This window comes from Fundulus heteroclitus, chromosome 4 (assembly GCF_011125445.2).
Source record: "Fundulus heteroclitus isolate FHET01 chromosome 4, MU-UCD_Fhet_4.1, whole genome shotgun sequence".
NCBI lineage: Eukaryota > Metazoa > Chordata > Actinopteri > Cyprinodontiformes > Fundulidae > Fundulus > Fundulus heteroclitus.
Genome location: NC_046364.1, coordinates 6277180 through 6302022, shown reverse-complemented (window position 1 = coordinate 6302022; position 24843 = coordinate 6277180). Strand labels below are relative to the sequence as shown.

Below are 24843 nucleotides of genomic sequence, written 5' to 3'. Positions count from 1 at the left end.
GATGCAACCTGCTGGGTTTCCTTAGAGAGGAAACTTTCTGACCAATCTGGAGGATTTGATTGAATTTGACTTTGTAAAGTGCCTTGATGTGTTGTGGATTGGCGGTATATAAATAAAATAGAATTGAATTGTGTTAAAAACCAGCCACCACAGAAGCAGTTTCTTCTCCCAGGCTGTCAGTTTGATGCACAGTTACAGTCAAAGTACCCAGATCAATAACATGCTTACTTTACAATCAAACCATGTCTTCTTTGTAAAAAAAAAAAAAAAAAAAAAAAAAAAAGAATTATACTGTAAAGTGTCAGCATCTAATTTGGTCTCTGCAACCATATCCACTCCTTCCTTAAACCTGCCTGACTTTTCTAAAGAAAGTATTTAAAATTATCATTGTTGTGTGATGTTGCAAAACATATACAAAATTATCAGAATTCCATTCTTTTTAGCTTTTATTCTATGCTTGGCATAAAACACTACAGATTTGTAGCAAATTAAAAACTAGAATGGTTCCAAAGTTATTTCTAAACCAGACACAAAAAATGCAACCAACTTTCTTTTCTTTGTCTTCTTAAGGCTGCAGGGTGAGTGTGCTAATAAACCTTTACAAAATCAATAATAGCATTACTCTGCTTTTAGATTTAATTTGGCAGCAAAACAAAATTATTCCTAAAGAAAAAAGGGGGATACAAACAAAAGGCATGATTAATGGCTGCACCTTTACACAAAACATCAGCAGACATGTTGTGAATTGCAACTGAAAGTAACTCTTCCAAGAAATGCAAGCCAAAAATAGATTAACGAATCAACAACTGGCAGATTATATTACTGGTTTATTGTAGAATAGCAGACTGAGGCCAGGTGCTGTTTTAGATTTCATGCAGTTTGCTAAGACTTGTCTAATCCTACAACTCTACAAATTAATCACTACTATCATGCAGCACAAAAGTCTAAGAAAATTAATTTTTTGGACACAGGCTTTAGATTTTATATATTTGCTTACTGACAAAAAAAAAAAACAAATAAAAAAACAGGCTTTAGCCCTTAAACAACACAAAGTCAATGCTTTAATATTATTTCAGAACAGGGTTTTATTGTTTTTGTTTTTCAAAGCTGTATCTTCAAGGGCTTATATTGTAAATTACTGAATGAATAATTTATAACCTAAAATGAACATTAAATGCAAACTTTAATGTTTGGTCATTGGATTTCACATCTGAATAGTCAGATCTGTTGTGAAGAGACTTTACTTGAATAGATAATATCCTTGGCAATTAGATACAGGATGCTCGAAGCCAAATATATTCCTGCTGTGAAGTAACATTAGCCAAGACTGAAGCCTACGGCCTACACTAAGGATTTGGCTACATTTACGATAATAAGTCAAAACTAAACCAACTTAGAAGTAGTAAGAATGCATCAAAAGACAAATTAGTTTAACAACAAGTCAGAACAGAATACACGATCACTACTATTATGTATCATGACACATTAAATTATTTAAATATGTGTGCATAAACTACATCGTGGGTATAAAATCCTAAATCCCAAAGTGGGCGTTGATCATAATTCTCAGCAGTATAGGTTAACTGTTAAAGCATAAGGGGCTTTTTTGTTCTCACAAAAAATACATACAGACAAAGTACAGACATTTTGTGTCTGCATCAGAGAAAACTGTGTTCAATGCCAACTTGGGATTGTCATTATGGGATAAAGAATAGTGTATGACCTAACTTTCCAAGTAAATAAATAAATAATATATTAATTGAATTACATAAATAGAGTGCTGCCTCTTTTTTGAGTGGCTGAAAAGATTTTTCTTCCACTTAGCTTTCCACTAATAATCACAAAATACAACTTTATATGAGCAGCCTGCTTCTGTCTCTCTTAACCTTTCTCTTGTTTATCCATCTACCAGTCTCTTTTTAAAACTTCTGTCTCTATTGTGTATACATGACTATATTTTGAAGGCTATCTGCCTTTCTTCATTCCTACTTCTAGTAGGAATGAAAATATAATTTCAAGATTTTCGTTTTAAAGAGATAAATGAAAATGAAAATCTCTGGGAAACCTAGATCCTAGATTTTTTGTATATATTTTTATCCAATTTTTTTTATATTATTACATTTGGGATCTGTTTCTGATCCATAATCGGCATCTATTTAGCAACAAAAATGTGTTGTCCAAGAATAAAGGAGCATTGATGGATTCAGAAAGGGGGATTTCTGCAGCTGATCCAGAATGCTGCTGCCTGTGTCCTAACTAAGACTAAGAAAGTGGAGCACATCACCCCAGTTCTGAAGTCCTTACACTGGCTCCCTGTATCTCAGAGAATAGACTTTAAAATACTTCTGTTAGTTTATAAATCCCTGAATGGCTTAGCACCTAAATAGATCACAGACTTGTTATCAGTGCATCAACCCTCCAGACCACTCAGGTCTTCTGGCTCAAATCTACTCTGCATACCCAGAACCAGAACCAAACACTGAGCAGCAGCATTTAGTTATTTTAAATGAAGGTTAAAAACCTATATGTTTAGAGCTGCTTTTAAATGTTACTGTTGAACTTTAAAGTCCCAACTTGTCTTATATCTTAACCTACTGTTACTATTCCTTTTTTCTTTTTTCGTTTTTTACTATTACTATTCCACTGCAATGTGCATTTTCTGTTTGTCACTGTAATGTTTTTCTTTCATCTGTAATGTTTTTATCATCTCAGTACTAAAAAGTGCTTTATAAATAAACTTGCCTTGATTATGAATTTCAGTGGGACCCTGAAGTTACTACAATCTCCACCAACACTGCAGAACTTTGAAAGAAGCATTGTCTTAATGCCTATCTTATTTGAAACTTTCTGACAGCTTTTAAAGACTTAAAAATATAAAACAAGCAGAATATTTTATTTTTTATTCTGAGTTATATGTGAACAGCCTAACATGAACATCTTCTTATGGCAAACGTCAGATCGCTCGTCAAAAATGGTTGAGATCCGACTGAGAATAGCCTGAGGTAAGGAGAGCTGTGTAGCGACCATCACAGACCTGGCTGGACAACAACATACCAGAAGCTGCGGTGGAGCTAGCAGGCAACTCTTTGTTTAGAACCAACAGGACTACAGCTGCAGAGAAAAAGCAAAGGCGGAGGTTTGGCATCCATAACTCTCACCATCTGCTCTCCAGATCTGGAATATCTGGTCGTTAAAGCTAGAGTCGAGAGTTAGACAGCCTGCAGTTCACCTACAGGGAGAGTTGTTCTACAGAGGAAGCCGTCTCATTGGCACTTCACACATCCGTGACTCATCTGCAGCATCCCAACACCTAGGATGCTATTCATGGACTTTGGCTCAGCCTTCAACATCATGCACACATACATGCTGGGCCTGAAGATCCACAAACTGGGATTATTCGCTCTGCCCCTGGATCAGTGACTTCCTCACCAACAGACAAGGTAAGGATAGGAAAACGCACATCTGCGCCCTCAGATCCTCAACAGTGGCATGCCACAGGGATGCATCCTCAGCCCAGCCCTCTTTGCACACATCTGCACTGCTATTCACCCCACAAACATATGAAGTTTGCAGATGACACCACTGTGATGGCTCTCATATCCAACAATGATGAGACCCTCTAAAGAAAGGAGGTCCACAATCTGACAGAGTTGTGCTCTAGAAATTAACTCATTCTAAACACCAGCAAGACCTAAGAGATCATAGTGCACTACAGGAGGTTCAGGGTGACTGAGCACGCTCCTCTTGGCATAGATGGGAAGGCGGTGGAGCGTGTGGACAGCATAAAGCTCCTGGGGATCCATGGTTCCTCTGACCTCTCCTGGACTGTAAACCACTCCCGCCTCGTGAAAAAGGCCCAATAACGGCTCTTCTTTCTTAGGAAACTGAAAAATACCGGACTTTCTATTTAGCTGCTCATAAACTTATAGAGCTACAATCAAAAGCATCCTGTGTCTCCGCGTGACAGTGTGGTACAGGAGCTGAACAGGAGATGAAAGACTGAATAACTTCACTAAAAAGAGTGAAAGGATGGTGAAAGCTCAGTGATGGGAAACGTATGGCTTCCCTTATTGGTTGAAGCATGCATGAGAGTATCTACTACCTGATGTATTCATGTACACATGGAAACAGAAGATGTATCAGTTTGTTTCTGTATTTCTGACTACAGATCTGAGTGTGTAATTATGTGAATCGGATGAAGGAAGAAGTGCTGAGTGGGCAGAATAAGAGCAGGTCTGTCTCCAAGATCGCCAAGGAAAGAAACTGAGTGATTAAGAGCTGTGCAGAAAGACGAAAAACGAGGAAGGGTAGACTATGCAGGCGTCAATAGATTCATGGCTTTGACATCTGCGTCCTTCTCGATTCGGTGCTCACAGCCCGTTTGTCAAGCACCCCACTCCCCTTCACCCCCCCACCCCCACCCTGTAGTCTTGCTCTCGTTGCCCCCCTCCAACATCCCACCCTATTGGTCGTCTGTGTAAAAGAGGAAAAAGAAAGTGTGTGAGGGCAGCATGGTACAAAACAGATCTCTTTTCCCTGGACGCTGTACTGTGCCAGGAATGTGGGGACACATTTAAGGATGAAGGGGAAGTTAATGTAGTGGGGAAAATGGGAGGGCTGCTGTAACTCTGCTCTAATGTAGCTTAAACACACATATAGCAGCAACGCTGCAGGGCTGGACTAATAACTCAGCACAGCCATGTGCACAAACACTTAAAATCTAAAAATACGCCTCGGAATAGAACTCGATAAATCCTACACAGCACAATGGCTTAATGAATTTGCCATTGTTTTAGTACAGCACCTTCTCTGCAATATACTACGTGCCTTGTAGATTTACACAGAAACTGCCTAGGTCATGAACAAATACAAAATATAGAAATCTCAACTTTAGCACAAGCACAGGCAATAAACAATGTTTCTTGGATACAAATTACTCATGTATGAAGTTAGCAGCATTAAAAATTGCCAGCTCAATGTTACTATTAGTTTTCGTGAGGAGCCTCCAAATGCTCATCTTTTAAAATTCCTAATTACTAAGCTTAATTATGTTAAAAAAAACACCCCAGTTCCACAGACTCAAAGCTCCTGGACTGCTGGTTTGCTTCTAATAGCGCTGGCCTGAGATTGGTCCATTGTGGAAAAAGCTACAGGTTTGGATTTGCAAGGAACCCACCACGTATTGTCAAGACTAGACTTAAGACAAAGTTTATAGTTGGAAGTTTTCCAGTAGTTATGCTGTTGTATGCCTAGACTGCTAAAGGACTTGATGCACTGGGCTTCTCCTATTAGGTCTGCACTTGGGTGAGGCACATGTACACTTTACCAAGGCTTGGTATTTTTGGCTTTGTGCTACACAAGACCATTGAACTCATTGGAATCAAGTTTGGCGCTGTGCATACAATCCAGTGGAGGGTGGAAATGCAAAGTTTTATCAATCTACAAGTTTCGGTAGGATATCAACAAGGTTTAGCATCTATTAATTATTTGAGCGTATATTGAGGACCGGAAGTTTGGATTACAGTAAATCTTCCAACACAGTACTTTTTTAATACACGCATCCCACCCCCCATTATAACTGAAAGAATGACCCATGATACCAATGGTTGAAATGAGCGTCTGCCGTAGGGTGTCCAGACTCAGCAGGAGAGACATAGTGAGTCTCATCATCTTTTAAAGCTAGGCAATAAATCAGAATCCATGATATATGCTTTGTGCATTGGTGATGTCTATGATGCCAATATAGTCACAAATATAGCAAATTTATATATATAGCAAATTTAGAAACGCTCAATGCCCAACAAGAATTTCAGTGTCTGTTTGTAAAAGAAAACTGCTCTAGGTCAAGAAGTGGCCATAAGATGGAGATGTTTATCAAACAGGACTTTTAGAGTAAAGTCATCCTGGACAAAAGCTTTCAGCTGATTGCCATCAAAAAAATCATTGGATTCTGTGGATGCTCTGGCTTGGTTGATAATCTGTCAAAAGGATAAAGAACTTTATTACTGCCTTAACTGGAGTGCTTAAGCTGGAGACCTTTGAATCTAAATGGAAACCAATGGCTAGATTTATAATGGAGCCCTGACACCTATTTCTACTTATTATATATTGTATTTTATGGGGAGTTTTCTCCTCCTTCTATTTGCAGCTGGATTAGAGAGTTGAACATAATTATAGAGATAAACATTAGATTTTAAAACCTAAGATATATACCATGTTGCGATAAATTCAACCCAAGTCATAATTTCAGAATCCTAACCAGTTTTGAGTCCCACTTTAAGCCTTTCACAGGCCAACGACTTTCAAGGTTGCATTATTGTCATTGCACATATCACATAATACAAAATTTTAGTCAGTTTTCTCAAAAGAACTCCAGCCATTCATATTTAAAATTCTCTCTTACTTTTGTTTCTTATTTTGACCACACACGCTAATACATGCCCCAATTAAAAACATCAATAATAAAAAAAAAACATTTAAGAATGAACAAATGAGTATGAAACAGATTTTTTTAAAAGGAGGAAAAAACAGGAGTTAACTTTTCCACACAGAGGCTGGGGCTCCATCTGAATACCCTTAATAATTTAAGCCCAGAGGATTTAGGAACAATTTCCACCTGAAATTACATACCTGATGTAAATCAAGTTCAGCTCCAAAGTTTTAAAGTGTAAATGTAAATGCTAGTATTTGTGTGAAACTAAGGCATTTAAGAGTTTTTTTCAAGTGGAACTACGATTACAAATGTGTAATCGTAGTTACACATTTGTCTAACTTATAGGTGATTAAAAAATTAAAATATAAAATTTTCTGAGTCTTGCCTAAAAAACGTTTCAAAATAAACACTACAAAACTACATGAATACTATTGTGAAAATAAAGGAGAAGCCTTAGACTTTGTATATTCACATCTTGACTATAACTGCAGCACATCTGGACTGAACCAGCAGAAGCATATTTGTTTCACAAAGGTTTTAGTAAGCAGTATGCCAGGCAGACCTCTGATATTTGGTTTATCCAAAATATGCCAAAACTGTGCCAAATGTGTTTTCACCTTATAAAATAAAAATTCTGATTTCCATCGTAGGGCTCCTTCTGTTCATGAAAAAGCCATTGGTATTAAGATTTACCCTGCGTTTTCTTTCTAAAACACTGCAAGACATGCCTGTTAACTCTGCATTGCTATGCTGATAGACGCTGAGATAGGAGAAAAGAACAGTGCTGCAGAAAGTTACATTGTGAGGGTGTCAGCTTTTAACTCCGATGTAATAACGCAACAGAAACGCACCTTGATGATGCGAGTCAAATCCAGTCCTACAGCCTTCTGAAAATGAACTACAAAGTGCAAGCTCTCTTCTCTCTGGACATTTTTCTTGATTTCCATGAGGGGGCTGTGTTTATACGTCATGTCCCACAAAGGATTGTGGGATACCTAAAGGCTTCTTAGCGCCGGTAAGGGATGTCGCGGGGTTCCTAGGCAAAACTAGTCGCAAGAGGAAGATTACAGGCTCCTTCTCCTATCTCTTTCCTTACCGACTGCACTATTCAGACTTCTGCGCATGAAACACTGACTGCACTATTCGGACAGGCCTTATGGCGACTGCTGACGCACTTCTGCTTTGGCTAAATAATCTTTAGCCAATAGAGGTATTCGGATGGAGCCCGAGTTTATTTATCTTAGCACTTATTTATTTACTTGAAGCTTAAGTATTCTTAACCAAAAAAAAAAAAGAAAATCCCCACGGCTGATTGCAAGCCAAAGGAAGTGATTACAGAACTAGTAATTAGGTCTAGGCTAGCTGGGATCAGCTGGCTGGATAACTATCCCATGATAATGTGCCAATCTGGCCTTGTTGAGGTCTACTTCTTTAAAAATACCTTCTTTCATGTTCCATGTCCCCTATCACAAAGTATATCCAAAGGACAATGTATTAAACTGGCAGATTTATTTATTGAGACAACCCTTTATCGATAGGCTCATTAGTAATTGCTAGTTCATTGAATCTGCCACATTTTTTGACAAAGCTTAGCGGTAGCAATTGCAAAAAAAACATTTGCTTTGGTTTATCGATCCTAAAAAGTATTTTTTCATTTTAAATCATAATATCACAGCAGAAACACTGCTCAAGGCGGATGACGCTGCAAGAATCTGATACTCAGGTGAGGAGTAGACCACTATGAGCAAGATCACTGTGAGCTCAGACTATCAACCTTTAAATCATGAAGAGCCATACGCTAACCTCTGACACGTATGTTTTTGTCCCGTTCAGGTCATGTCTCTCCTGCCCATTCTTCCGTTCCGGCAGATTTGTTTCTATAGATGCTCGTCATTCTGACTGTCCCTTTGTGTTTTCACATGTGGGTGTGTGTAGCTTGTTGTGTAAGTGTGACCCTTCTCATGTCCCGAGGAGCCAGTAAAAGGCAGTGTGGTGAAACAGTTTCTCAGCATGGTCACATTTGGCGCAAGTCATTAAATTTATGACAGTGATGGGATGGCAACAGAAAAAAATAATTTCCAAGTGAGTCAAGCCGATGTCTTGGGGCACTACTGAGTTTCATTATGCTGTCTCCAATCCACTATTGAAAATAACCATATTTTTATTGAAGACACAATCATATTTCAGGCTAGCTGCTACAGAAGCCCACACAAAACCTACAGAGAACCATCTGCATGAGCAAAATAGCTCAAGAAATGTAATTCTAAAGAAAGTTTAAGGTCATAGTATCAAAACAAGTAATTTTCCAAAAATAATATATCCACATAACCTCTAAAAGTGTGCAGGATAAAAGTATTAATTTCACTGAAAAACAAATACATAGTATATAGATATTGTTTTTGCTTTGGGCAGGTGTACATAATTTTTCAGTTTGTCGGTTTCTGAGTTAACTTATTAACGCCATAATTTCATCATTAGTCGTTTGTTATGTTATTGTGGAAATTTGACTCATCCATGCACTGGTTACAAATCACAATGGATTGTATTATAGTTTAGAGGAGTAAGTTCAGTGTTCAGCCTTTCAGCCAACAATGGATTTTGCAATAAAGGTAAAAAAACATAACGACCATAGTGAATTAATTTCTTTAAATACTGTGTAGAATTAAGCCTTGCAAATTTATGGGTGAACATTTATCATAGTTTGTATCTTTTGAATGTGAAAGGAAAGTTGTTTTCAAGCATAATTTGATGTGCCAGCATGTTAGGGGGGAGGGTGTGTCATGTTATACTTTCACTAGAACTGTTGCTGTGTTTTGTTGGATTGCAGTTTTCGAAAACGCATAGTATTGATGTACATTCAGGCCCACCCTTACAGGAACTACAACATTATTTGATTGGGTGGGTTAAGTGTGTTGTGGCGTTTAACATATTTTTGGGCTGGAAAACCGTGACTATCAGGCAATACTGGCTGTTGCCAGATCGTAGTAGCTCCGTGATAGCGCTGAAAAGCGGGTTGTTCTCAACGTTACATTTCTCCGATTCATGCAGACCAAAAAAGAATGCTGACCATTACGCTAATACTACCAGACGTGCTAACTTGTAGCTATCTCCTTTAGGTCACAAACATTAAATAGATATATATCCAAGTGCAAGTTTTACCAGACAAACACAGATTGCACTTAAAAAAATATTTGACCACCTACCTGAACCACCATCAGCCAAGTAAAGGTCTCTGGCATACAGGACAGAGTCCAACATGGATTCAAAGAGCAAGAAGTAGCCCTGGTGTAAAAGAAAAGGAAAAAAAGCAAAATATCTTGAATTACTACTGCAAACTTAATTTAAGAACTTCAAAAGAGAATAAAAGACAAATGCAAACACAACTTCTGGGTCATATCAACCTGATCTTTAACTTTTCAAACAAGTCAAATTGAAGTTTATTTATATAGCACATTTATAACCAGCTGCAACGTTGACTTAAGTACACAAACACAGAGCTCTTGCTAACGCATTTCAGCGTAACAGACCTTTACACCGACAGCTGTCAAAGTTACATTGAAGTTAGATTGTTACACTAATTTAAAATGAGCAATGTAATTTAATTTGATAATTTCATTCCTAGATTCAATTCAGTTCAGTTTATGTATATAGGGCAGAAGTCAACAAAAGTGACACGTATTCTTCAATGATGTGGCCAGACACAATGTTCCACAAAGAATCCCTTTATTTCTACATGTTTAAATCTGTGTGACAAATATTTTAATACACTAGCATACATGGTTTGACAAGAAAACGTAAGCTTAGAAAGTTCAACAGAACCTTAAAATTATTTTCTTCATTTACATGAACTCAATGGAGGAGTTAAAATGTGTATGATGTGTACGGGTTACTGGTACTTCTGAGCATTCTTGTAATTGGATGTATTGCTTAAGGAAGACCACAAAACACACCATTATATTCAATCAATTCTACAAATTATGAAAGTGTGTACTCATGGCATTGGACTGAGAGAACATTGATCAAAATCAGACAATGCTTCTCACACATAAAATGTGTTCTTTGCAACATATGTACTATCGTTTGTAGCACTTAAGTTTGAATCATATTTGATGCAAAGGTTTTGCGTCACGTTACTTAAAGTAACGTGACTTTCTCTCTGAATGTTGAAAGCAATAACTAAATGTTCAGTTTTCTCCGACTAAGCAGAAATCATCTGCCATCCATGACTTAAGAGAAGGTATTATGGAGCACCAGTCATCATTGTAGCATTGGAAATTATAGCTGTGTCTTTTGATGATGCCACCTGGCAGTGATATGTATGGATTAAAATGTATAGGGATGACAGCTATGGAATAGTCCATAATTTTAGAACAGTCTGATTTTTAATTTCTTTCGTTAGCAAACATTTCTCCACTGGAGATCATGTAAACCACTTAGGCGCAATTCCCCAAGAATTTCCCAACAACTTCTTGGGTTATAATTGGGTGGCCAACAGCTTCAAAAGCTTAGGCTTAAGCTAGTAATACCAGTAATTTATGTTTGTTCTGATCCACATTGCTCCTAAGGTCATTTAAAACTTTAGTTTCTGTATATGATTGGATCTAAAACCAGACTGGTATTTTTTCAGGAATGCTATATGAGCTGAAATCTGCATTACTACAGCAGACATTTAAATTAGCAATAGCTGTGAACTGGGTGCTGCGTCCACATGATCTGATCTCTAAAAGTTTGACCCTGAGCCGACCTCGTGTTCTGCTCCAGTAGAGAGCACATTAACCGTGGTATTATTCCATTAATGCTGAAATTGAGTTCTGTCCACCTCTTGTAGGCTCCTGCCTGAGTGGCAGATACTGCTGACAAATGGCTTTTTCTACCTGATGCCCTTCCAGCATACGGGTAAACCAATCAGATCATCCATTGCCACAAAAGCTCGGCCCTTATGTTCTTTTGGAGCACAGAATTTGGGCTTGTTAACATATATGGGAGGGGATATCTCTATTTGGGACAAAGAGGTGGAGTACAATCAGTTTGTGTCCAAGGTAATGTCACTGATGACCCAAGCGGGTCTTTTGAATATGGAGACAAAGCTAAGTGAACTATGTTCAAGATTCAAACTAGGAAACAAGCAGAAGGTTTTATTAAGTGCAACCTGCTACCACAAGGTTCCCTTTTTATTACTGAGATGCTTTTGGGTTTGAAAGTCATTAAAGTCTGTCTAAATTTAGAGTTCTGATTAAATCTAGCTGGTTGTGGAGCTGTTTGTAGAAGAAATAATTCACAACCTCAATCCCGGAGAGCAGATCCATCTAAGCAAGATGTTTACAGCTTTATAGTGAGACAGCTGATTAAATGTAGCCTCAACACAACGGTCTGATGGAAAAGAAAAGGATACCTTGAGCTATGTTTGAGAATCCAATATCTCTACTTTCTCTTGAGCGGAGGGAAAGAAGGACAAGGACAGGTGAGGGCCAGGGTAGGAGATAAAAACTAAATGAGGAGTGTGGGTATGTGTGTGTATAACGGGATGTATGATTAAAGACAAAGTGGAGAGTGGGAAGAGCAAAACAGGGCGATAGTGAGGGAATGTGGTGGGCAGCAGGACAGTAACTCAGAGAGATAAGAGCCTTATTATTCAAATAAAGACAACATTTTATTGGAAGGAGGAGAGCATACCAAGACAAACCTGGGAAACAGCTCTGATTTATAACCCTAACACCAAAATCTTCACCATCTCTGTCATGGCACGGAGAAGATAATGATGACAGTGATGAAGCTGATAAAACCATCTCCTCCTCTGTAAGGTGATAAAACCAAACATTCTGTCTTTTTATCAACGCTGGACCAGACTCAAACCAAAGTCAGGCACGTGGACAGTCTCCTGCTGACTGTTGTGGTCAACGTCCTTAGCAGCTGAGTGGATCGTTTTTAAAACCTTCACACAGTCCCGTAATTTAGAGCCCAATTTCACGGGACACCGGTTCATGAAGGAAAGAGGATATAAGAGATATGCCTGAAAGCAGAGTCACACCTTATTTTCATCATCAACAATGCTCCAAGATTACCGACTGCCTCCCACCCTTCCAATCTTCCTACCACATCCTGACAGTGACATGGACTACACACTAGCCTAATTTATACATCTGCATAGTAAGCAAAACTGCACAGTACTGAAGACCCATTACTTAAATTTGCTTCGTCATTCTGACCAAAATCCAAACAATAATTAGCCAATCATGAACACATGACGCCCAATGCAGTGTAACATGAAAAAAGCTACGATGCCCAGGAACCACATGAGGAAAAGCAGCAGTCTTAGTGTTTTTAACAATACTAGTCCATTCATTATGGGTAACCTATTTTACTTTAAGATTACTTCTGATTGGTTGATCAGCCCAACATGACAATTCCTCTCCCAGAAGCACCTGCTGCCAAACCGAGTCCAGGTTAAAGAAATCCCTTTACCCCCTCAGATACAGTTCTTATAAAAAGGTCTTTGTTTGCATCTCCTACTTTATGTTTCTAATTTCTATGTGAGGGTCCTCAGAGATTTGTTTTGTTTTGTTCTCCGCCTCCCCCCCCCCCATATGAACATCCAACAACTGGGCCAGAAACAGTCTTCCTATTCCGCCAAAGCAAGAATGGTTTTGTGCTAAGATTTTCCTGTCAGCTTAGCTGAGAGAAATGGTTTTGGGATTCGCACCAGCAGGATTCAGTCTGCTACGTCTCAGTAAGCTGCTCAATTGTTTCCTTAGATCAGGAAAAAAAAATGTATCTTAGAGTCAAACTTTGAAAAACCCCATTCTTCAGACTCATAGGAATAAGCCTTTGAGAAATATTAGATTTCAGATTTATTATTTTTTTAAAGTTTCCTTTTCAAGGCTGGATGGTGGGGGCAGTTAGCACTGCTGTCCTGTAACAAGGTCTTTGGTTTGAATTCCAGCTGGGAGGCTTTTCGCATGAACTTTGCACCATGTTTTCCCTGCGCACTGCGCAGGGTTGCCACTAAAACCAGTCCACAGTGTATCCGACTTCTGATTAGTTGATCACATAGATCTCAAAACTGTATCCTATAATAATTAATGGAAATGTCCAATATATCGTCATGGCATAGAACTGAAACCACTCTCATAAAAATCACCAATGATGTTCTGATGGTAGTTGAGTCCAGTTTTCTTTCTATTCTCACCCTTCTCGATGAGAACAACGCCTTTCATACAATATCTAACACCGTTCTTCTCAACAGATTATCCTCACACAACATGACTTGCTAGTCATCTGAGCCTGCTCCAATCGAATCTGTTTGGGGAAAGGAGGAACCTTCAGCAGAACTTTCCAAGCTGATTGGGTGAAGCGACACCTAGTGCCCGCCTACCAAAGGTTGGTTTTAGCCAATTATGATATCGAAAATGATGGAATCAGCAGGCGAATCTGCCAAATCCGTCAGGTAAAAAGGCCCAAACATCTTTGGCAGCCACCTCCTCCTCCTTATTAATGTGTTCGCCACCTCCTCCTCTAAACACCTCACAGTTTATTTTGTTATCCTTAGCATCAGCATGATGGGGTGCAGAGCTTCGTCCTGCTCTGCGCCGGAACTCCCAACATCTCTCCCTCCAGACATCCTTAAAATCAGACACTCTTCCCCTGTTCAGAGCCAGACTTAAAACCCTCCAATTCTAGACCCTTGTGACTGCATCACAGTTCCCTGCAACTTATTTGATGTTTTCATCTGGTCTTATTGTTTTCATGTGCACAGTCAATTTCAGTAGCATCTCATCTGCAGAGGCCTCTGTGTAACACAAACTTGTTCAGAAAATATGATGCATGTGGCACACCTGAAATGTCTTGATCTGACACAGACTGCTGATACAAATATGTTGGTTTGTCTATACCAGCAAATAAGTGGTCAAAGCTACTTAAAAACATTTGTTGCTGAAGCTGAAAACCAACGAGGCAAGAAGACTTTCTCTTTCTCGTTCCACTTTTAGAATCAGATTAAATGTGTTATTACTTATAGAAAAGATTAAATTCATTAGTAACTGATCAATAGTCTGAATGGCTAAACTACACAGACAAGCAGAGGTGGGATTGTGGGACAACGACTCCCTTGGCAGAAGGCAGTGTAGCCACTGTGCATTTCCATAAAAGCGACTAATGAAAACCTAATGACAATGGGCTGAAGCAGCTTATACACATTAACATTAGCATATAAAGCACATTCCCATGAGGGCGCTAACATTTACATACACATCTTAAGTATACAAATATAAACACAGAAGTCCAAGCACTTTTATTTCAGTGCTTTTCATTTTTACAGTTATCTGTTTTTATGCGGTTTCATTTAAGTATGGCTATTCACCATGAAGAAGACTTAAGCATGGGAATCTTTGTATAACTTTAGCTGTTCAAAGAAAGCTTTACAAAGCGATTGATGTATAAAAATGTCATTCAATCTTCAGGAGGAAGTGTCTGTAAAACACACACACAAAAAAAAAAATCTGCATCAGCACTTTTCCTTTTCCACCACCCTCTCCTTCCTCCCCTCTCTCCTTCTGCATTCAACACTCATCTTCCTCAATTACGACAGATCATCATCGCTTCCAGTCCCAGGAGGGGCCCGAGTAAAATAAAAGCAGCTGAATAAAACGCATGAATGTGTTTGTGTCTGAACGGACGTGTCAGTGTGGGAGCACATGACTGGGTGGGGGAGACGGGATTGTTTCATGGCTCACTGAATACTGATAGAAGCAGCGCTGCCTCTAAGCACCTCGTCCTTTCTGAGATCTACGGTCAGATTCTTAATCAGCACAATCACATTAAACATATCATAAGATACATTGTAGCTTGGTAATTTCAGAGTCGGCAAAATTTACATAGAAATATATGCAGACGTAGGAGAAAGATGGTGTGACCATAATTTGCTGTATATTTGCAAGACCTTTGAAATCATGAATAGCAGGTTTGCTGTAATACAGAGATCTTCTGAATAATATGAAATAATTTATGATGCACATGGCTTTAGTATGTTAGATATTTGTTAAATTAAAGCAAACCTTGAAAGAAAAAAATACTTGTTTGCTCTATAAGCCATTGCCAGCCTTGCTGCAATTATATCCTAAGTCATATTAGAAAGATTATGTGTCCACAGAGTCATTGTCTGAAATGGATCGTGGTACTGTGGAAAAGGTTGCCTCGAATGATCATTCACTTTTCTATGTGTTACATCAACGAGAAGCAGACGCCATCTAAAATGCCCTGCAATGTTGGGAGGAAGGTGGCAAAGAACTCGTCAAACGTGACAGAGGTGGGGCGTGCTGGAAAAACAGATTGGATCCACACAGGCCCTTCCTCGTACTTTACAGAGCCTAACGGATATTTTCCAATATTGCTTCATGCCACATTTATTAAAGGGCAGCTTCAAAGGTCTTGTGAAATTTATGGCCTTACTACTTTCCATCATACCAGGAGGTGTTCAGTTAAGAGTCAGGTGAAACTGCGAGTTGTACTCAAAAGGAAGCAGTATACAGAAATAATAATAATAAAAAAAGAGAAATGCAGTTAAAATGTTCTTGTTTTATATGAGTGCTTGGGCATTTCCAGGAGTTCCCATGTCATGAGGCATGTCCAGCCCTTCCAGTGAGTCCTGTTTGCTGTGAGGTCTTCTGATAGTGGAAAACCACCAAAGGGAGGACTCATCCTGCCCAGCTGCCCAATGTTGCCTTCAGAAGAAACGCCTTGTCTATGGTGGCTGCCCCTCAGGGGGCTTCGAGAGTTTGTGCGCAGTGCGTTTTGAAGCTTTCGGCACGTGTTGTGCCGCCCGTTTGGCTTGACGCACGTTAAGCGCTTCTAGAGCGACCGACGCAAGAGTTGAAAAATCTGAACTTTTGCAGCTGTACGCAGAGCGTCAACCAATCAGAGAGAGTCCACGATGGTGGAGGATTTTTCTGACAGGAAAAATATTTGTACTTCTCCTCACTGATAAATGTTAACGTTGAGCCTCCTGAATGATGCCCACTAACCTGAGACAGATGAGCTTCAGCTGAAACGGGGCGCCTGTACCTGCTGTCCTGGCTGGAGATGGGAGCATCGATGCCGGTCAGCAGGTTGCCAAACTAGGATCGGGTGAGGCGTAAAAAGCACTGAAAGCAACCCTCATCCTGCAGTAGGTGGTGAAACTCACCAGACTCAAAACGCCTCTGAATTATTTGTGAAATCAGACACGGCACAGATTATATTATTCAGTAAATAAAGCCAGTCACACAGAGTCCGGCAGAGGAAAAGAACATCAGAAGCACCATCAGAGCGTTGAGGCTCTGGCACGTTGGACTTTTATGTGCACAAGCATCCAAGTCCAGAGGTTGGACACCTTTTTGATGCTCAAAGTGTTTGGTCTGAACTCACCACTTGTTCTCCCCCCCCCCCCCCAAAAAAAGAAAAGATCTATCATGTCTTCATAAAAGCTCAGAAAACAAAAAACAGTAAGAAAATGGTATTGCCACTTAATACTTCCCAATGCAGCTGGGAGCTACTGTACATATAAAGCTCAATATTTTTTTAATTTCCACCTGAAATTACATACCTGATGCATGTACAGTTACAAAGTTCTAAAGTGTAAATGTAAATTTTTGTACTTGTGTGACTCTAAAGCATTAAAGAATATTTTTCAAGTGGAACCACTATTGTGAATGTCATCAAGTCTGATTTATAGGTGACAGCACTGCAGAACGTTACATTGTTAATTGGTAACATCTGCAGCTCGTGAGAAACTCCCTGTGTGTTACTATGTTTACATGCACAAAATTTCACAATCGAATTAAATTGCATTCGGAATAAATAATCGGACTGTACTATTTACATAGGCATGCAATCAATTAATCTGATCATAATGTAAGTGTAAATGCACCTGGCTTTATTCAGAATAGAAACACTGACATGTGCAGTTATCAAATTCCCCTAAAAAAAAAAAAAAAAAAAAAAAACAGACGAAGTACCTCCGTCATTGCTGAACAACAAATAAATAGCAAACAAAGCAGTATTATACGAGTTTGTCTTCCAATAGCCCAGACTGGACTTGCACCATGTTCTAGGGTGGTTAATTAAGCATGTCTGGACAACAAAGTATTTTTCTGAGAGAGACAGCAATGTTTGATACTTAAATGCTGTAAAACTGAAGAGAAGAAAAACGGGACCATTTCTTACCCACTTTAAAAGCGTGATAAAATAGGCTTGGCTCTGCTAGTACTGAGATGGTGCCAGACTGGTTTCAAACATTAAGGACCACAATGAACAGAGTGGGTCAAACCGAAATCTAATTTTATTATTACAAATCCTTAACCACGCCTGAAGAAAAAAGAAACAGGACACTTCAGTTTTCTAAACCAAGAAGCGCCATATCAGATTTGTGGATTTGTTGACGCTCTCTCTCATTTTAAACAGAAAGGTGTTAAGTCCTGTCTCTGAAGTGTCCATCCCTCCACCTCATGCGGTAGAAGCCAGTGGCTGACTTTCAGACTTAGAGCACACGGTTGGGAGCAGTCGGGTGCTTTCCCAGAGGTGCCCACTAAAAGCAGCTCAAGCTCGGTCAACGCCTGGCGCTCTCTCCGCTGCCAAGAGCAGCACACAGCCTGGGAGTCAGTGCAAAATCAAACCGACAAAAATTATTTCACCAGGGCTAAAAAATATTTTAAGTTATTAATGTGTTCTGCTAGCTCCCTCCATGGCTGAGGCCAAATATCTAATATAAAGCTGTAGATTTTAACTCTGTGACTGAAAGCAATCAGGCGAGCAGCATTGGCTGCTATAGGGAACTTGGACTCCAGGTTTCCTCTTCCAGGCATTTCTACAAACACAAACTGTGCGAAGACAAACCGAGCGGAGAAGAGCAGAGCTGGGTGAGCTGAAACGAGCAAGATCGGTGGAACTGCATCTGGCACCAGGACACCTGACCAAAGCGTGTGTTAGAAAAAATTTAACAATTAACTCAAGGTTTTGCAATACAGACAATATCAAGAATATCTTAAAGCCTTGAGGTCGTAAATGTGCCAATAAATCTTAATTAGATACTCTTGTGACAAGGTAACTGTGTGTGTTTGTGTGTCTGAGTGACAGTCCACCAGACTGAAGGACAAGATGACTGATGACTGCCACCCTTTTCTCAGACAGATAACGCTCTTAGTACATAATGTGACTAAGGTGAAGAGTTTCCATACATTCGCCTTCACGTGATTATTACACACAACAACAACTCAGATTTTGTGTGGACCAATATGAAGCTAAAGACTGAGCTCACTCCTCAAGGGGATATATCAAAGACCAAAATAAGCTTCAATGTCAGGAACACTGACCAACTCTTGTGTTTACAGACTGTTATTTATTTAAAAACCAACCTTTAGTCCTTAATGTCCCTGAATTATTGTCAAGGAAATGCTTCAACAACCGCTGTCTCAGTGTGATTGATGAAGCTATAATGCTTAATTAATCCTATGATGTATCAGACATTTTAAAAACTGTACAATAGAGGCCCAATTCAATGTTTTAAACATACTAAAAGCTTTACATGGTCTGTTCAAATGCAACTGAAAGACACTATGTCAAGTACACCATAAACACGGGGCGATAGTGGCGCAGAGATTAAGGAGTTTGTCTTGCTTGGCGGGTTGCCGGTTCGATCCTCCGCTCTGTCTCAGTTGTTGTGTCCTTGGGCAAGGCACTTTAACCGAATTGCCTCCTGGCGGTTGTCAGAGGGCCCGGTGGCGCCAATGTCTGGCAGCCTGTGTCAGTCTGCCCCAGGGCAGCTGTGGCTACAAGCATAGCTCACCACGGTCAGGGTGTGAATGTGTGTGTCAATGGGTGAATGACTGATATAATGTAAAGCGCTTCAGGTCGTCAGACTAGTCAAAGCGCTATACAAGTACAAGCCTTTTACCATTTACCATAAACATAGCAGTTTAATATAGTATTTGCCAATTCAGTTTACATCGTTAAGTCAAAATTATTTTTCTCCTAAATAAATAACGCTGAGGAGCAACAGATCAATTAGTAAAAATAATGTTACTCTAGTTGTTGTTTTTTTTCTTTAAAAGCTAGCCTTTTATTTCAATAAGATGTCACAAAATGAGATTGACCACTTTTCTTAGAGTTGGTACACTAGAATCCTTCTCGCTATAACACAGCAGCTTAGAAATGTGCTCTTAAGAATTTTTGTGACCAGTCATAATTTGGCCAAGAAAATGGGACGTGGCCAAATAATTATACAAATGATCTCAATTGCATTGCTTTATTGATTGTTAGAATTTAAATTTGAAATTGAAACACTAATTTGACTAACTGGTAATGGTAATTTGTTCAATGCGCAATAATGTGGCATCCAACAATAAAATGCACAAGACCGCAGCATATCAGGTACTGTACCAGGAGGGGATGGCTGTGGGAAAAATAAGATTGAAATAACCTAAAAAAAAAAAAATGCAAACTTTATTCTAATATATTTCAACAGATCAAATATGCCTAAAGTTTTTTTTTACTAGACTGTAATTTCTAATAATCATTTAAAGGCTCCACTGTTATAAAAGAAAAGTTTGGACAGTTTGTCACCCTGTACTTTTCTACTTTTGTAAATGTGTCATTTATCAGCCATCATCTGTGATTGATCTCGGAGCGACAGCCTTAATTTGGCCTTGGGGTAACTCGGCTTCCCTCCTAACGGACAGCGCTCTCTTATCTTCTCTGAACTGTTTGTTGTTTGGTGTGGAGAGAAAGAGTACAGATCAATGTTGTGAGTTATGAAATGACAGGGATGCTGCTGAAGGCGCTCTCTCCATGAGATAGACCCTCATTTCCCCCCTTCTCCTCCACAAACAGCACATTCGTCAACCATCTCTGGTCTAACAGCCCTGGAACAATCATCTGTCTGCTTAGTCACTCAGCTCCTACTGCACGCCTCAGCCATCTTGTTTCTCATCATCCTTAATTGTCAATTAAAAAGAAATTTCAACATAAAACAGAAAAAAAATGTGTAAAGCCACAACCAGATGGTGTAAGTAAGTAAGTAAATCTCAGATTTATTTATTTTTATTTCAATATTAGCAGAATTTTTATTTTTTTGTTTGGTTATGATGAGATTTTTATTCAAGTAAATAACAGAATGTGAGTAAGAAATGGCAAAAACTGTGATAAAGACTTTGCAATTTTTGATTAGGTATGGATAATCATGTAATGTGGCTAAAAAGCAGCATCTTTAGTAATAGCTGTTAATTTTAAAATCTTATCAAGGAAAACAATGTGACATTTTGAGAAATGTGGTTATTTACTGTATTGCAGAGTTAAATGAGCAGATCAGTCACTCCTCTGAATACACTAGATTGTTTTTTATTAATTAAGTAACAGAGAGATTTATGTTGAGCACTTTGAATACAAAAATGATCACAATTTTGTTTTCTTTTCTCATTACGTGCCAAATAGAAATAGATTATACAATCACTTATCCCCCAGAATACTCAATATATTTACACAGCAAAAGAAATCCATTTATATAATCAGTAAAACATGTTGAGAGGGATATAAAAATGAAGGTGCCAGAAGAATTTGCTGAAATGGATTATAGCATTAGGATTAAATTAAATACACTTTTGGTAGTTTTTTCCCCATTAGGATCACTACTCCATTAATTTAAAGGTTCTCCTAAAACGCCCATCTTTCAAGGCCCTGCAGATTTTATTATTATACGTCTTCCACTTTCAGGCTGAAGAACATTACAGATTAACTTAGTTCATGTTCTGCTTATATTATCAAATAAATGAAGGCTTCTGCAGTGACAATAAGTCAATGACTCTCTTGATCCAGCGAGCATGAATCTCCTATTATTCAAACAAAGTTGTGATTTACTACAGTTTGGTGACACAACTAAAACTTTTTAGCAAGAACCTTTGGAACACAAATACAGAGAAGTCTCATTTATTAATGTCAATTTGCGTCCTTAATTTCCAGAATAAACGAACACCCAGTTATGGGGGTTAATTTTCCTAACAAACTCTTGGATGCATCGCCGTTCCAACACACATTTATGAATATTTTACAGTGTTCGTCTCTTTGTGCACAGGGCCTAAGAAAATCAAAATCAGAATCAGGCTTAATCAAGTTGCTTAGTACAACAAGACAATTGGCAGTTTAACAGATGACCAGAAGCTCCTGTGGAAGATTGTACTTCTGGAGTTACCGCAGGAAATACAAAAATATGTACGAGGACCAGCCTTGGAGGCTTTTTAGGTGGGAAAAAGTCTCCAAGGCAGCTGCGACTCGCAAACTCCTGCAGCCTCTCTGCACCACGGACTGACAGGTGTGCGGTGGGCGCCTGCTGTGGGAAATGTAGGAATTTGTCACAAGAAATAGCCAGTAAATACGCTAAACTATGAAGTTTGCAATGTCCACGTGGTGCACAGAACAACCTGGTGTGCAGCCGCCTTTAATGTTTCTCCTAAGTCAGTCGTCGCTCCTTTACTAATATCCACTTATATATTTAACAGGGTGTATTATAGATTAAAAACTTACTTGATAAGCATGATAGGACTCATTTATTTATGATTTATTTATTTAAAACACGCTTCAAGACACCGACATTCATGGCAAGTGCAGTGTTGCGTTTTGACTGTATATCATTATAAATATACTAAGCCAATAGAAAACAAAGTTTGATATTTTCTGAATCACACTTGCTATTCTAATCCCAATTTAAAAAACATTTTAAATACCGGTACTTCAAGGATTTTTGAAAGTTTATCAAAGTGCACTTTTTATTAACTTCTACAAACGCGCTGCTTTTGATCGATCTCACGCTCCAACAACTGATACAAAAGCAAAATTGCAGTACAGAAAAGGCATCCACAGTGACTCACGGTTAATAAGACATGACCTGGATTTATGACAAAGTCATGAAAGTTATATACAATCCGAAGAAACTGGTGAGAACTGCTGCTCCTAAGACGACTGTCATTTTTCCTTTTAATGCGGACAGATTGGAGAGCAGCTTTTTAAGCCTTAGCCACTGAGAAATGTCTGCCATTGCGGCCCTGATGAGAAGTGACTGGGGAATTCTTAGATTTATTAGCGCTCTCTGAGCCAGTGTCATCAGAGATTACGCCCCCTATCCTTCACTACTCCACTGGCACGTCAAAGCCTCCGAATTTCAATTTCCTCTGCCAGAGGATGGGAAGGCTGTGGCTGGCGACCTGCGCTTGTGACCCTGGGGTATCACAATGAATAGGATGGGTGGGGGAGGAGGGACAGATACGGGATGCTCATGAATTAGGGATGACTTCAGCGGGGCATTCAACTTTGGCCGTCCCGCCTGTATCACTACAAAGCATCCTCCTGATAAATAGCAACCAAGGGGATGAATGAATACCTTTCCTGGTTATGGATTGAGAAAAAAAAAAGGAATTATTTGCCAAATTTGGCTCCTATTCTTATTTCCCCAAATTCAAGGCGTGTTACTTTTGAGGTAATTAAAGTTTAGTATTCACTTTGTAGGTTTAGTTTGCAAAGAAAATACATTTAAACTGTGTAAACATAAAACATAAACTTTGATTTTACAAGATAAGCTAACAAAAAGTAGCAAAAGGTTGAAAAGTGGAATGAAAATTACACAAATACTACCGTAGGCTTTTATGGCTTTACAACTTGACAGTTCAGGTTTACCACAGTTTATGTTGGAGAGGATTCATGGTAATATCCACAAATTCATCCATCGTCTTCAGCTTTTCTAAGAACAGGTTGCGGAGTTAACAGGTCCAGCAGAGGCTCCAGACATTCCTCATCAATGTGAAGGATCCCAAAGTTTTCCCAGGCCGGATGGGATATATGTACCCTGTTTACACTGCCCTTTTTTAATTGTGCCGAGAACAGTCCGAGCTCGGTAACTGAGATAACTTTTTAAGTGTAAATGGATCGCAAACAGAACTAAACCATGCCAGACACAACCGGACCGCGCTAAATCTAGATCAGTTCAATAGGTGGGCTCGGCCCGGTTTTTCATTGGCTTGGTTCTCTGATAACAAAGAGCGCATCAGTAGACCGCATCATCTCGTCAGACATTCATAAAAATACTAGCTTCCCTAGTCTGCCACACGGTTTCCAGTGATGATTCTGCTTAGCAGTGTGATGAACCTCGACGTCGCTCATTGGTTCCTATGTCTCTAAATCCTTATTAGACGTTTGTTTGTCTTATCCACTTCCCAAAAGCCGACTCCGTTAAGTAAATTCACCAAATGTTGCCTTCTTCGCCTGACTCTCCGCAAACAACAAAGTATCACAATACTAATCAAGCATAACTTCCTGAATGTTACGGGCGCCGCCATTTTGATTTGCTTGATTCCCTCCTTCAATCCTAGAGAGCAGTAGTACCGTAGATCGTCACTAGGAGGCGAGGAACCGTGCTAGCGTGATGTTTAAATGGTCGTCAGAACCAAGCTCGGCATGGCTAACTGATCCAAGCTCGGTCCGAACTCGGCATGGATCGGTTTAACAAGGGTAGTGTTAATGGGGCTATAGTCCCCCCCAGCGAGTTCTGGGTCTTCCCCAGCATCTCCTCCCAGTGGGACAGACCCAGAAAGGCTACCAGGGGAGGGGCATCCTGATCAAATGTCCAACCCACCTTGACCTAACGGCTGTAAAACAAATGTCGTTGCTAATGCCATTTATTTTTTCTATAATAAGTAGTCTAATTAATTATGATCAATTATAATTGAGTATAATAATGCAAGCTGAATTCTTGCAGTATCTGTGCGCTCAGAAACGCACAAGAATCCATCTTGGCATGCACCAGCCCCAAATGTTTGTGTCCGACCCAAAGCGGGTCGGGCCGATCCCGTTGCAATATCATGGTTTAAGGCGAGACGGCTGTGATGAAAGCAAGAGCTGCTGAGCACACGGCTGAATCAAAGTAAGCATGGCAGCTTTGTCAGAATCCACGGCTGTCACAAGTGTCACCATCCAAATAAGCATGCCATAACTTGTTGTTTCTCATGGTGCCTGCAGCTTACGACATTTTCATTTGATACCATGATTGGCTAAAAGCAACCTTTGGTATATTTTAATATATTAAAATGGCCCAGTCAAAGTACAAACCTAAATCAAATCAGAAATCTTTGGCAATATTCATTAATTGCCTTTCACGGACACTTTCCACTTAAAAGTGAAATAGCCTGAGTTAATTTTCCAGTAAGAATAAGCATAAATTTCCCTTTCCACACATATAAAAGTGATGGAGAGTTAACACAAAAGAACAAAAAGCCTCTGTTCTCTGACATGTACGGTCATCTTGACAGGGTTGAGCTTAAACAACAAGTATCAGCTTAGGGAGAGTTTTTGTCAACACTGAAGCATAAAAATACATGAATTTAATGGTTTTAGGAAGGAAA

At 39.3% G+C, this 24843-nt stretch overlaps 1 protein-coding gene across 1 annotated transcript in view; it reads right to left on the bottom strand.

Annotated features, from left to right (window-relative positions):
• The window catches only part of prmt3 (protein arginine methyltransferase 3), an 80791-nt gene that overhangs the window by 38425 nt on the left and 17523 nt on the right, over positions 1-24843 (bottom strand). The window contains exon 11 of the mRNA XM_012870786.3: positions 9637-9715. Coding sequence (XP_012726240.2) covers positions 9637-9715 — 79 coding nt within the window. The remainder of the gene's footprint in view (positions 1-9636; positions 9716-24843) is intronic.